This window comes from Astyanax mexicanus, chromosome 1, assembly GCF_023375975.1.
Source record: "Astyanax mexicanus isolate ESR-SI-001 chromosome 1, AstMex3_surface, whole genome shotgun sequence".
Classification (NCBI taxonomy): Eukaryota; Metazoa; Chordata; class Actinopteri; order Characiformes; family Acestrorhamphidae; genus Astyanax; species Astyanax mexicanus.
The window spans coordinates 31,197,178-31,212,571 of record NC_064408.1 but is presented as its reverse complement, the minus strand read 5'-3'; the positions used below and the strand labels follow the sequence as shown (position 1 = coordinate 31,212,571).

The following is a 15,394-nucleotide window of genomic DNA, read 5'->3' as shown; positions in this document are numbered from 1 at the left end:
TTAGATTTCCAGATGTCCACTAAGGCTTGCTGCACCAGCGTTAGCATAGCTATCCGCTAGCACGCTAGCTAGTCCCCTAAACTAGTAAAGTTAACCCAAACTTAAACGACAGCGTTACACTGAGTAATCCTGCGTGTTCTGGTAAGACAGTGAGATATTAGCTAGCGATTCGTCCCCCGTAGCTTGTTTTAACACGGTAAACAAGCAGATTACAGGCTGATAAAACTCACCTCTGAGAGAGTTAGCGCTTAGCATCTAGCTAATGCTAGCCAGGCAAAGCAGCACAGACTTACAGGCCGATAACTCACCTCTGAACGGTGAACGCTTAGCGATTAGCATCTAACTCTAATAATACTGCTCCAGCAGTATTAAAAGTGCTAAATTTAGAAAATACTGATCTCTGAACAGTGAAAAAGCTAGATAGCTAAGCGGTTAGCATCTAGCTAATGCTATTGCTGCTCCAGCCTCGGAGCGGCACGGCTCTGCACGGAGTGTGTGTTTACTGCTCCTTACACCTGACGGGTAAAATTTAGATAATACTGATCTCTGAACAGTGAATAAGCTAGCTAATGCTATTTGCTGCTCAGCCTCGGAGCTGCACGGCTCTGGACTCTGTATAGCACTGAAACTCTCTATAACGCTGCACGGAGTGTGTGTTTACTGCTCCTTACAACCTGACGAGTAAAATCCATACAAAAGGCGCACCGTATTATAAGACGCACTGTCAATTTTTGTGAAAATTAAAAGTTTTTAAGTGCGCCTTATAGTCCGAAAAATACGGTATTAAGATTAAAGCAGTGAAATAGCTCCTTCGCCACGACAAATATTCTTTACATGTAAGAATTAAGCACTCAATTAGCTTTTAAACGTGTATTAAACTAATGCTGTGTTCTTATTTATTTAATATTTAGTGTTTTTGTGAAGATTAAACAGGTACGTACTGGATGGAGGATTCCAGTCCATGCTGTTTCTTCTTCTGACTGGAGCTGATGGGTCTGGATCTGTTCTTTCCTGCAGCTGCTTGTTTCTCTCCTCTAGAAGTCTGTCTTTCTCCTCCACCTGTTTCTCTCTCTCCATTATCTGTGTGTCTCTCTCTCTTAGAAGTCTCTCCTTCTCTTCAATCTGTTTATCTTTTTCTCTCAGTTCAGTTTTCTGTTGCTCCAGTAGGATCATCATCTCCTGTAGTTCACTGCTCTTGTCCTGCAGCTCCTTTCCCAGTGTCTCCATCTGTTCTTTACTGCTTTCCACCTCTTTCTCTTTCTTCTCCAGTACTCTCTCTTTCTCCTGCAGCTCCTTTCCCAGTGTCTCCATCTGTTCTTTACTGCTTTCTACATCTTTCTCTTTCTTCTCCAGTTCCCTCTCTTTCTCCTGCAGCTCCTTTCTCAGTGTCTCAATCTGTTCTTTACTGCTTTCTACCTCTTTCTCTTTCTTCTCCAGTACTCTCTCTTTCTCCTGCAGCTCCTTTCCCAGTGTCTCCATCTGTTCTTTACTGCTTTCTACATCTTTCTCTTTCTTCTCCAGTTCCCTCTCTTTCTCCTGCAGCTCCTTTCTCAGTGTCTCAATCTGTTCTTTACTGCTTTCTACCTCTTTCTCTTTCTTCTTCAGTTCTCTCTCTTTCTCCTGCAGCTCCTTTCCCAGTGTCTCCAGCTGTTCTATACTGCTTTCTACCTCTTTCTCTTTCTTCTCCAGTTCTCTCTCTTTCTCTCTCAGCAGTTTGTTGTTTTTCTCCAGCTGTGTGTTTTTCTCCTGAAGCTCTTTAGTAACACTTTCTAATCTTTCATTTGTGTTTTTTAAAGTCAGATCTCTCGTACTGATACTCTCTAAATGTTCTTTAATGATCACCTCGTTCTCTTTCAGTTTTTTATCTTTATCCTTCACTTGTTCTTTTATATCATTTAATTCTTCATTTTTCTCCAGAAGACTTTTCTCCATTTCTTCCTTTTGTAATTTAAGCTCCTCCTCTAATTTCTTTGTTCTTTGTGTGAGTTCATCCTTTAATTCTGTGATAAGTTTCTCCTTTTCCACCAGTTCTTTGTCCTTTATCTCCACTGTTTTTATATTTTCTCTCAGTACTCTCTCTTTCTCCTGCAGCTCCTTTCTCAGTGTCTCAATCTGTTCTTTACTGCTTTCTACCTCTTTCTCTTTCTTCTTCAGTTCTCTCTCTTTCTCCTGCAGCTCCTTTCCCAGTGTCTCCAGCTTTTCTTTACTGCTTTCTACCTCTTTCTCTTTCTTCTCCAGTTCTCTCCTTTTCTCTCTCAGCAGTTTGTTGTTTTTCTCCAGCTGTGTGTTTTTCTCCTGAAGCTCTTTAGTAACACTTTCTAATCTTTCATTTGTGTTTTTTAAAGTCAGATCTCTCGTACTGATACTCTCTAAATGTTCTTTAATGATCACCTCGTTCTCTTTCAGTTTTAAATCTTTATCCTTCAATTGTTCTTTTATATAAATTAATTCTTCATTTTTCTTCAAAAGACTTTTCTCCATTTCTTCCTTTTGTAATTTAAGCTCCTCCTCTAATTTCTTTGTTCTTTGTGTGAGTTCATCCTTTAATTCTGTGAGAAGTTTCTCCTTTTCCTCCAGTTCTCTGTCCTTCACCTCCACTGTTTTTATATTTTCTGTCAGTACTCTCTCTTTCTCCTGCAGCAGTTCATTCTTCTCCTCTATAGTTTTTTTCTGCTTGTCTATGGTCTTCCTTTGTTCCTCTAATGCAGTGTTCTTTTCTTTAAGTTCTTTATTTCTCTCCTCCAGCTGCTTTTCTTTATCTTTCTCCGTCTCTGAGAGCTTCTGTTTCAGTGCTTCTAACTCTCTGTCTTTTTCATCCATCTTTCTCTCAGACTCTTTCAGTTTCTGGGTTACAACAGTCTGAACACTCTGCTTAAACTCTGGTAGGACGCTCTTTATGAGTAGAGTATCTTCCTCCATTGCTCTCTTTTCTCTGTTCTCCATCTCCAGTCTGAGTTCCATCATCATCCTCCTCCTCTTCTCCTGCAGCTGTTTCAGCTCCTGTTCTGATTCCTTCATCTGCTCATCTTCTCTCTTCACGTCTCTCTCCAGTTCTCTCCTCTTCTCTTCATTTTTCTCCTCTGATAACTTTTGCTCATATTCATGTTTTTGTTTTTTGTGCTGCTCTATCTCCTTTACCTTCAGAACTGCTTTCTCTGAGCTCCGTGAAGTTTCAACAACAGTCTTTATTTTTTCTCTGATCTCGTCTTCCTCTCTTTGTCTCATCTCCAGTCTTTCTTTAACTCTTCTTTCCTGCATCTCTCTGATCTTCTCTCTGATCTCTGTGATGCTCTCTCTCTCTGCATCTTCTTTTTTACTGTCTGTTTGTTTGGCTGTGTTCTCCAGTTCAGTCTCAGTTTTCTTCAGCTGCTCCTCCTGTGATTTCTGTTCTTCTATTAAACTCATTAAGTTCTTCAGTACAGGACCAGGAAACCTCTCCTCCTTTAATTCTGAAATAATCAGTTATGATAGATTTATTATTCTATTATAAAATAGCTATAAACAGTGTGACCATTAAACACAAATATATAACAAATAATAAAATCAAGCATTTTTACTGTAAATGTAAATTTAAATACACCTTTGCTCAAAAGTTTGGGATCACTGTAAAATGTTCTTACTTTCAATGGTAACATGTGAGATTAGTAAATATAGCAAATAAACAGGACATGCAGACATTGTTATGGAACTTATGACAGTGTACTTCTCAAAAAGGCACCATTTTTACAATTAATGTGTACTTTTTCTTCACAATTTGGCCATCAATTTCAGCACCCAGAAGTAACTTCTTCACTGCTGACACTGGTTTTATGTCGAGATGTTTGGTCCGAGTCATCTAGCAATCACAATCTGGCTCTTGTTAAGGTGCACAAAAAAAAAAATGAAGATGAAAATTTACTTTAAAAAAGTTTTGCAACTTTCTGCATTTGCTTTTTTTAAGTAAATGTAATTTCAGATAAATTTAAGTAACTTCAACTCAGTTTCATTTTAAATGTTACATAGAGTAAATAAGTGAACTGAACTTCAGTTAATCCTTTCATTTAGTAAACTTTACTTAATTTATTTTTGCTGAATCGATCCTTTCTTTTAGTAACCTTTACTTAATTTCTGCATACAATATTACCTAATTACAATTACTTCATTTATACAATAATTAAGCAATAGAACACGAGAGGGAGTGTGTTATCACGAATAACATCACGGCTGTGGTTCGGTCGTAGATCATCATTTTATACAACAGTTTCTTTTTTTACAAAATGAATAAAGAAAATAAATCTTTAAAAAATTAAGAATGAATATGCTTTAATATGGACTGTGCCTTCTGCCAAAAAGTAGTTCCACCACAACTGTAACAGAACTGAAACTTAACTACAAAAGGGTGTATGGTTTACACAGACTAACACCACGAAATTAGCTTGAAAGCAAAATTGAGAATAAGTGAAGATGGTAACGTTAGGAGTGTGAAATAACGCTGAAACTCTCCTATCCTGCTTTGTGGAGTTGTCTTCAGGTGAACGCTGCGCATTTTTTGAGCATTTCTGCTTGTTTTGCTGGGTGGTGTTGGTTTTAGCTAGCCGGTTGGACTGTGGTTAGGTTAGCGTAGCTTGCTTTTGCTCAGCATTAACTTAGCCTAGCCTGGCTGGTTAGCGTTCTGGCTGTCAGACGGCATTAGCCGAACTAATTTCTTTACCTTTTTTCCACAAAAGACAGCCAGCGCTGCGGGCGAGCGTGCTGTGGTTGAGCGCTAGCCTGTGCTAAGCTAACGCTTCCGCTGATGCCGTTGATGATTCTAAGCTGTCCTGTGTGTATACGCCGTTACTCGGCAACGCGTCGGCGGAGTGATACAGGTTTAGTGTGAGAAGGCCGTGATGTTATCACAAATATCAGCACGGCTAGAACACTTCTCAACCAATCAGATTGTGAGGTCGGAACAAACTGTTGTATAATTAAGCAATAGAACACGAGAGGGAGTGTGTTATCGCGAAATAACATCACGGCTGTGATTTGGTCGCAGGCACAAGCCGAAGGCTCTTATTTCACTAATTGGGAATAGTGAAGATGGTAACGTTAGGAGCGTGAAATAACGCTAATACTCTCCTCTCCTGCTCCGTGGAGTCGGCTTCAGGTGAAAACCGTGAATTTTAGCATTTCTTCTTATTTTCCTGGGTGGTGTTGATTTTAGCTAGCTGGCTGGACTGTGGTTAGGTTAGCGTAGCTTGCTTTAGCTCAGCATTAACTTAGCTTAGCCTAGCCTGGCTGGTTAGCGTTCTGGCTGTACGACGGTATTAACCGAGCGATTTTCGTTCCCTTTTTTCCACCAAAAGCCGAGCCAGCGCTGCGGGTGAGCGTGCCGCAGCTGAGCGCTAGTCTGTGCTAAGCTAACGCTGCTGCGGGTGTCCTGTGTATATACGCTGTTACTCGGCAACGCGTCGGCGGAGAGATACAAGTTTAGTGTGAGAAGGCCGTGATGTTATCATGAAATATCATCACGGCTAGATTACTTCTCAACCAATCAGATTGTGAGGTCGGAACTAACTGTTGTATAATACTCAAATAATGTATGATACGTAATATATTTTAATTCCTGAAATTAAAATATTTTTAGTTAAAACCCACATTACACTGTCTCAACACTTTTTATATAGAATGTATTACATGCTATCCTTGTGTTGAGACAGTGAGACTTGGTCTGTTTGCAAAATAAAAAAATAAATAAAATATATAAAAAAATAAAAAGTAAAATAAATTATTTGAGTAATATTGTATAAATGTAAAAGTAATTGTAATTAGGTAATATTTTATGCAGAAATTAAGTAAAGGTTACCAAAAGAGAAGATTGATTCAGCAAAAATTAATTAAGTAAAGTTTACTAAAAGAAAGGATTGACTGAAGTTCAGTACACTTATTTACTCTATGTAACATTTAAGTCTTGAAACTGAGTTTAAATGTATCTGAAATTAAATTTACTTAAAAAAAAAAACAAATGCAGAAAGTTGCGAAACTTTTTTAAAGTAAATTTTACTCATAATTATTTTCAGTGCATATAAAAAATAAAGATTCCAAAGACTTCTTACTTCCAACTAAATATTGAGCATAAAATTACTAAAAAATAAAGTTTACTTAATTCAAAAACAAAGTTTACTTTATTTTTTTAGCTTGTTCATTTAGTTTACAAAATGAACAAACAGCCTACGTACAAATATTATAGATCTAATGTGGAATCACTTCTTATGGATGCTTTGATTTACTCTGTGGAGGGTTTTGCTTTCAGATTTCTTTACAGCGTAATATAATGTTAAAGCTGAACAAGAATTAAAGCAGCTGTATTACAAAAAATACAAAATAAGCCACAATGAAATTAGGTCAATGTGTGGTCAAATGATTCTACATACAGATTTCCATTTAAAAACATTCATCTGAGACTGTTATAAATATCCAAAAGAGAGAAAACAGTTCAAACAAAATGAGTCACATGATTGACAATAATATATTGTTAATAATATATATTATTTATATTTATAATATATATTTAACCCTTTAAATGAGTCTCTTAATAATAATCTCTTAATAATCTTACCACTGATTCAATATAATACAATACAAATTACAATATAATTAACCACATTCAGAAATATCTATATCTATCCTCACCGGTCAGCAGAGCAGATTCCTCCATTTTTATTCTCTCCTCTTCTGTCCATTTTCTGTCCCTCTGTAGAAGAGAATAAAACAGTGTGAAGATTTCATGCATGATGTCATACTGTATTATAAATTATTAATAACTGCTTCTCTGATCAAACCACTGCTGGTGTGTCAATAGTCAGATATTAAGATCTAAAAGCTGATATTACACAGAGTGTGTGAAAAACAGAGAGAGAGAGTAAATTGATAAGAAATTGATATAAACTTTCTGAATAATGTACTCTGAACACCATTTACACACACTGATATTCATTTATAGATTTTAAATTATATTAATACAGTTTAATAAAGAGATTGAGAGATTTAATCAGAATAATGAGCTCACCTGCTGAATGACAACTCTACTAACTGTAGGAGACAAAATAAAACATTTAAAATACTGAAATCACAAAATATCAGTAAACATTCTGCTTGTATTTTCTATCTATTCTTCTTTCTTCTGTTCATCACTTTATAATAATACTGAGCTCCTGAATCCTGACTCTCTGATCACTGAGATGTTGGAGGAGAGGAAGAAAGTAATGAAAGTTAAACTGAAACTAAAGAGATGAAAAACTTCCTCCTTTTCTATAGTTGAAGATGAACTGCTCTGGAGCTTCTGGATCAGATTCTCTCACTATCAGACTGAAGATCAGACACACGTGTGTGTGTGTGTTTGTGTGTGTGTCTGTGTGTGTGTGTTGGTGTGTGTTTGTGTGTGTGTGTATGCGTGTGTATGTGTGTGTGTGTGTGTGTATGTGTGAGTGTGTGTGTGTGTGTATGTGTTTGTGTATGTGTGTGTGTGCGTGTGTCTGTGTGTGTGTATGTGTGTGTGTGTGTGTGTATGTGTGTGTGTGTGTGTGTATGTGTGTGTGTGTGTTTGTGTGTGTGTGTGTGTTCAGTACAGATAAACACATTCAGCTTTTAGAAGCTCAGAATTAAATCAGTCGATTCCATTCAGATTCATTTACACTCACCTGGATCACCTCTACTCCTGAAACCCCTCTGTAGAAATGAACAGAAGAATGTGTATTAATGTATAAATAATATGGTAACATTGTAATAAGTGTAAAATAATGCTGATCATGTTTAAAGTGTAATGAATGAATAGAATCAGAAACTGTGAGTAAAGCTGTGAATCTGATCATGTGGTAAATCAGTCTAATGCTACACTGAACTGTTTCAGCAGCTGATCAGATTCTACAGATCTTTACAGGACTTTCTTTTGATGAGGATCTGATAGAGACGGGAGTGTGTTGGTGTTGGAATTGTGTTTGATTGTGTAATTGTTGTTGTGTTGTGTTGTTTTCTTGTTGTTCTGCAGGACTGTGTTGTTCATTAGTGATACTGATGTGTCTCTAAAGGTCATTAAAAGAGCTCAGCGCTGTTTTAAACAACATTAATGTTCTGCTGAAGCTGCTTCTAATATTCCATCTTCCACCTTCCCTGCAGTTCAACTGCTTCTCCTTAGATCTCTCAGAGCTTCCTCACACACATTCCAGCCTTCTGTTCCTCATTACAACACCTGGAATTCTGTTCTTTCCAGTCTGATCAGCTCATACTGGTCTGTACTGGAGATTTCTCTCACTGGAACTAAATGAACCTTTAGAACTGCTTTAATCTTCTGAACAGAAAACAGAAACAGGGGCTGAAGATCTTCTCTGGGATCAGAGTAAAAACATTAGTTATGAATCATCTGTCTTCACCTGAATGAAGTATTTAAGATCCTCTGATCATCTGGAGATGAACAAACATGGCTGGATAAAGGTGATTTGTTCACTGAGTGATGGAGGGAAAACTGTTCTCACAGTCGTAGTTTATTGATTACTGAAGTGTTTTCATTAAAGCTCTACTGAACAGCTCTGTGAGGAGAAAGATCTACATTCATTTCATAAATGGAATGAACTGTTCCTTCATGCAGGATCATCAGCATCATCATTCATCTCTATTTCAGTCTGTCTTACACTCCTCCCTCTTCATCCTCCTCTCTCTTATCTGTCTGATTACAGACTGTGGAAGTGAAGAAAACAGTCTGAAGAGTTCAGGACTGAATCTGTGTTACATATAAAGATCTAAAAAGAACAGTTTCTCTGATCAAATCATAAAGAACATGATTCTTCCTGAAGATCAGCTCTAATAAAGTCTATAATGCTCCGTATTTATCAGACTAATACATTCACTGAATGCTGAGCTGTGTTTTAATCAGTTGTTCAGACTGTACAGAGATTTACTGGTGTTTTTCAGCTGTTCTGAGTTCAGATGTAGAAATAAGAATTTACTGAAAATCTTCAGATTCAGATTCATCAGTAAAACATGAATAAATAAATGACATCATCACATTTTTATTAAAAGTATTAAACTGAAACTGATCTGTTGTTACGTCTCCAGTCTCTCCTTTCACACTCCCGAACTCCATTTCCTATGAACCCACTGGTGATGACGTCACTGTCAGCCGCTCACCTTCACCCAATCGCGTCACGCTCCTCCGTTCAGACTCACCTGTGTTCTAAGTTGTTCCGGTTCATAGTAATTCTATGTTTTGTATATATAGGGTTCTGTTAGCATTGGTTCCTTGCGAGGTATTGCCGACTCATGTTGCGTACTGAGCGTTTTTCCAAACCTTTTTCTGTCTGCCCTTTTGTTATGACCCTTTTTCCTGTATTACGGATTTTGCAAATCCCTTATCGGATTTGTTGTATTATCGGACTGTCTCTCTGGCTTCGGATCTTGGACTGTTTCCTGTACTACGTCTTCTGTTTATACTGTGAGTTCTGTTCAATCTGTTATCTGGTTGTGTTATCCTGTTTACGGCTCTGTAAATAAACCAGTCTTTACCTTTTATTCGGCAAGCGTCACCCCTATCTGTCTGGTGTTTCATCTGTGACATCACTCTCAGCAGAGTTCAGGGGTGAGTTTACCAAAAGCATAGGTGATAACTGTGTTAATAATTTACATAATCTGAATAAAGCAGTTGTGGTTTCTCTAAATCGTAGCTGGAACTATCATAGTAACAATGTCCAAAAAACACACTTCCACCAAATGTTCACAAACATGTTAAAACGGTTGAGATGTGTAGTTCAGATTACAGCTGTAGAAATGTGATTAGAAGATAGCTGGTGATTATCATCAGTGATGTAAGATGCAGTGGAAAATGTACATAAATCAAGAGTTTTGAAGGTGTAGCTCTTAATGTACTTCTTTTTCTGTTTATGAGTATGATTACATTTATAACACATTTGTCCAGTTCTATATAACTATAGATAAATGCAAAAATGTTACCAATGTTCACAGTCTGGTGATCTATTATCACTTTTATTTAGTGATGTTAACTCAGCAGTGCTACTTCATTAGTTCATAAAATAACTCGATTACTATATTTATACTGAAAATAGATTAAATCTCATAACACTCAGTACCCCTTCCTCTCTCTCTCTCTCTCTCTCTCTCTCTCTCATACACACACAGCAGCTGCTTTTGTTAATTTGGTTGTTTTCTCTCCTAAAGCCCCCTGATAAACTTTTGCTTAGCACATAAAAAAGTAATATAAAAAGCATTAAAATAAATCTGAAATGTTATAATGAAGTGAACTGGCTCTATGCTGTTTGCTGGGCAGATCTTTGTCTCCCTCCCAAAAATACAGGAAAATACCAACATCATCATTTAGTACACCTTGCTCACCGAAGAATCACTGACCTTCAAATACATAAATTATATAAAAAAAAAAATGTTGTTACCTATTTGTATGTGAACTGATTTTCATCGTCATGTTTCTCATTGTACTTGCAAAGTGAAAATGACAGTTTTGCAACAAACTACATACAGTTTTGCAACGTACTACATACAAATGGCTTACATTTGTGTCGCATATATATGTAGTACTGTAATGCTATATAGGGGGTGGGGGTCCTACACCGCATCAAATAAATATAAAGAACAGAAAGCTAACATATTTCCATGGACTTGTCTGCATTTGAATTTGTACAGTGGCCTCATGAATTCAAAAACATAACAATACTTCTGATAATAATGATTTGACTTTATCTTGTCAGTGTTTATTTGATGCTCTGCAGGAGATAAGCATATAAATAGCTGTGTGTGTTGTTTTGGTGGAAGGAATCAGATTTGCTAGAGATTTGTGGAGTTTCAACAAAGCAGTTAATAATTTTCAGTTTGTGTTTAGAGTTTTGAGAAACTGAGCCAAGTTTATAGAAATGTGTTTAAACATTTGGGAAAAACTGTAAACGTTATTAAAAATCATGCGATATTTCACTTTCACTATAAACAGATAAAAAGCTCATCAGTAAATGATATTCAGATTCAGGTCTATGTACTTGAGAAACTCTGTCGTCTACAGAGGAGCATCAAACTCACATGTTGATCCCACTGAAGCACAAAATCACACTGTTTAAATGTGTGGTCCTGATACTGATAACAGAGCTTCATAAACATTATGCAGACAGTGTCTATAAATACAGTGGAATTATGATACATGATTATAGTGTTTATTGTATTTACAGTCATATGATACGTTTGGGCACCCCTATTAATGTTAATAATTTTTAGTTCTAAATATTTGGGTGTTTGCCATTTCAGTTTGATATATCTAATAACTGATGGACACAGTAATATTTCAGGATTGAAATGAGGTTTATTGTACTAACAGAAAATGTGCATTATGCATTAAACCAAAATTTGACCGGTGCAAAAGTATGGGCACCCTTATCATTTTATTGATTTGAATACTCCTAACTACTTTTTACTGACTTACTGAAGCACAAAATTGGTTTGGTAACCTCATTGAGCTTTGAACTTCATAACCAGGTGTATCCAATCATGAAAAAAAAGTATTTAAGGTGGCCAATTGCAAGTTGCTCTCCTATTTGAATCTCCTCTGAAGAGTGGCATCATGGGCTCATCAAAACAACTCTCAAATGATCTAAAAACAAAGATTGTTCAACATAGTTGTTCAGGGGAAGGATACAAAAAGTTGTCTCAGAGATTTAACCTGTCAGTTTCCACTGTGAGGAACACAGTAAGGAAATGGAAGACAGGGACAGTTCTTGTTAAGCCCAGAAGTGGCAGGCCAAGAAAAATATCAGAAAGGCAGAAAAGAATAATGGTGAGAACAGTCAAGGACAATCCACAGACCACCTCCAAAGAGCTGCAGTATTATCTTGCTGCAGATGGAGTCACTGTGCATCGGTCAACAATACAGCGCACTTTGCACAAGGAGAAGCTGTTTGGGAGAGTGATGCGAAAGAAGCCATTTCTGCAAGCACGCCACAAACAGAGTCGCCTGAGGTGTGCTTTTGCATGATGCCACTCTTCAGAGGAGATTCAAATAGGAGAACAACTTGCAATTGGCCACCTTAAATACCTTTTCTCATGATTGGATACACCTGGCTATGAAGTTCAAAGCTCAATGAGGTTACCAAACCAATTTTGTGCGTCAGTAAGTCAGTAAAAAGTAGTTAGGAGTATTCAAATCAATAAAATGATAAGGGTGTTTTAAACATGTTTTAAACTACTGCTGAACAAATAAAGTACTACTTTTGTTCATCAGATATTAATTAATTTAATGATGCATCATATCAATGTTAGATCAATGTTAGCCTCCATCGTTCTGCAGGAAACAAACCCCAGACTGATTTTAATTACTGTGTGTTTTTCTCATCAGTGAACTTCACTGTCTCTACATTCCTGCAGTGCAGTGGGATTATGCACAGGTGCATTGTGGGAAGGAAGCTGGTGGATATAAGAGTAAAGATGATACTTTTTGATCAGATTTTTCTGATCTCATGAATATTAATCTGAAATCTGGTGTCATGTGACTGATTGATTTCTGCATTATAATTTAATAGCAGTGATTAGAATAGAAACAGGAAGTAATTTCCATCAGTGGGAGAAGAGAGTGCAGTTATTTACTTACCCAAGGGACTGTGTGGAGAAAAGAGAAGAGAAGACAGAGTTAGATAAATCTCCATGAGAAGATGTAAGTAAAGTAAAATAGTTGGTAAATAGAAGAATGATTTAGTAACACTTGATCTCCTAATCAGAAATCTCCTTTTCTCATCTGTACTGTAGTTTATCATCCTTCACTGCTGCACTGCTTTCACTACAACTCCATCAACATCTTCAGATAAACACTTAAACCTACAGCAGATCCTCAACCCTTCTAGAAATCTTCATCTTTAAACTACATTAAACACTTCATGCAGTGATTTTCTCTATTAATAGACAGTCCTGTGTTCCTCCATCAACAACAGCAGCACAGATGTGTGATCTATTCCTGTTATGGATCAGAGGTGCTGCCTGAGTGTGTAAAGATCTGGAGCTCAGCTCAGTTATGTTCCTCCATCAACATCTTCACATAAACACTGATACAAGGAGCTCAACAGTGTGTGGGTTTGTGTTTGTGTGTGTGTGCGTGTGTCTGTGTGTTTGTGTGTGTGTGTTTGTGTGTGTGTGTGTTTGTGTGTGTGTGTGTTTGTGTGTGTTTGTGTGTTTGTGTGTGTGTGTGTTTGTGTGTGTGTTTGTGTGTGTGTGTGTGTGTGTTTGTGTGTGTGTGTGTGTGTGTGTGTGTGTTTGTGTGTGTGTTTGTGTGTGTGTGTGTGTTTGTGTGTGTGTGTGTGTGTGTGTTTGTGTGTGTGTGTGTTTGTGTGTGTGTTTGTGTGTGTGTTTGTGTGTGTGTGTTTGTGTGTGTGTGTGTGTGTGTGTTTGTGTGTGTGTGTGTTTGTGTGTGTGTTTGTGTGTGTGTGTGTGTGTTTGTGTGTGTGTGTGTGTGTGTGTGTCTGTGTGTTTGTGTGTGTGTGTTTGTGTGTGTGTGTGTGTTTGTGTGTGTGTGTGTGTGTGTGTGGGTTTGTGTTTGTGTGTGTACGTGTGTTTGTGTGTGTTTGTGTGTTTTGTGTGTGTGTGTGTTTGTGTGTGTGTGTGTTTGTGTGTATGTTTGTGTGTGTGTGTGTATAAGTGTGTGTGTGTGTGTGTGTGTTCATTCAGTCTTTAGAACAAAAAGCTTCTTCATGAATCATAACCTCAGAATTAAAGCAGTCGGTTCCACTCAGACTGACTTACCTTTTATAAACTTTATACTCTGTGGAAATAAATAAAACAATCTGATTATTTCATGAACGGAACGATTAATTAATTTTAACATTTTTATTAATGATTATCATCTTTAAACTGAGATTAATGATCATCATCAGAAACTGGAGCTGTGAGTAAAGCTTACACACACATTTAAGAGAAGCATAAATTTAAGAACAGCGTAACTTTAAGAACAGCATAACATTAAGAACAGCGTAACTTTAAGAACAGAGTAATTTAAGAACAGCATAACTTTAAGAACAGCGTAACATTAAGAACAGCATAACTTTAAGAACAGCGTAACTTTAAAAACAGCGTAACTTTAAAAACAGCGTAACTTTAAGAACAGCATAACATTAAGGACAGCGTAACTTTAAGAACAGAGTAATTTAAGAACAGCATAACTTTAAGAACAGCGTAACTTTAAGAACAGAGTAATTTAAGAACAGCATAACTTTAAGAACAGAGTAATTTAAGAACAGCATAACTTTAAAAACAGCGTAACATTAAGAACAGCATAACTTTAAGAACAGCATAACTTTAAGAACAGCGTAACTTTAAAAACAGCGTAACTTTAAGAAAAGCGTAACTTTAAGAACAGTGTAACTTTAAAAACAGAGTAACTTTAAGAACAGTGTAACTTTAAAAACAGAGTAACTTTAAGAACAGCGTAACTTTAAAAACAGCGTAACTTTAAGAACAGAGTAACTTTAAGAACAGCGTAACTTTAAGAACAGCGTAACTTTAAGAACAGCATAACTTTAAAAACAGCGTAACTTTAAGAACAGCGTAACTTTAAAAACAGAGTAACTTTAAGAACAGCGTAACTTTAAGAACAGCGTAACTTTAAGAACAGCATAACTTTACGAACAGAGTAATTTAAGAACAGCGTAACTTTAAGAACAGCTTAACATTAAGAACAGCGTAACTATAATAACATATAACATAGATTATATTGATCGTTTATTGAGTTATCGAGTATGTTCTTGTTTTTAGGTGTTTTGAATAAATTTAAGCAGTCCTCTATAATTTGGGAAAATGGTCCTGAGTTTAAGAATGTTTAAGTACGAGGTTATGAAGAACTTAGCTTTAGAAACGTTTTAGGAAATGCAGATCTGATCATGTGGTAAATCAGTCTAAAGCTGCACTGAACTGTTCAGCAGATGATCAGATTCTACAGATCAAACACTCCTACAGTGCAGTGGGATTATGCACAGGTGCATTGTGGGAAGGAAGGTGGTGGATATAAGAGTAAAGGATTTTTCTGATCTCATGAATATTAATCTGAAAGCTGGTGTCATGTGACTGATTGATTTCTGCATTATAATTTAATAGCAGTGATTAGAATAGAAACAGGAAGTTATTTCCATCAGTGGGAGAAGAGAGTGCAGTTATTTACTTACCCAAGGGACTGTGTGGAGAAAAGAGAAGAGAAGACAGAGTTAGATAAATCTCCATGAGAAGATGTAAGTAAAGTAAAATAGTTGGTAAATAGAAGAATGATTTAGTAACACTTGATCTCCTAATCAGAAATCTCCTTTTCTCATCTGTACTGTAGTTTATCATCCTTCACTGCTGCACTGCTTTCACTACAACTCCATCAACATCTTCAGATAAACACTTAAACCTA

General features: G+C 36.7%; 2 protein-coding genes across 17 annotated transcripts in view; both read right to left on the bottom strand.

Moving 5' to 3' along the window:
• Positions 1 to 15,394, bottom strand: part of LOC111197591 (golgin subfamily A member 6-like protein 22) — a 280,890-nt gene that overhangs the window by 44,089 nt on the left and 221,407 nt on the right. The window lies entirely within an intron of this gene.
• Positions 1 to 15,394, bottom strand: part of LOC111197592 (trichohyalin-like) — a 309,738-nt gene that overhangs the window by 114,476 nt on the left and 179,868 nt on the right. For 2 of the 4 annotated variants that reach the window (XM_049476184.1, XM_049476176.1), the window contains one exon: positions 1,669 to 3,449. In XM_049476184.1, the coding sequence (XP_049332141.1) occupies positions 1,669 to 3,449 (1,781 nt within the window). The remainder of the gene's footprint in view (positions 1 to 1,668; positions 3,450 to 15,394) is intronic. The other 2 variants (XM_049476187.1, XM_049476193.1) reach the window with 2 other exon arrangements.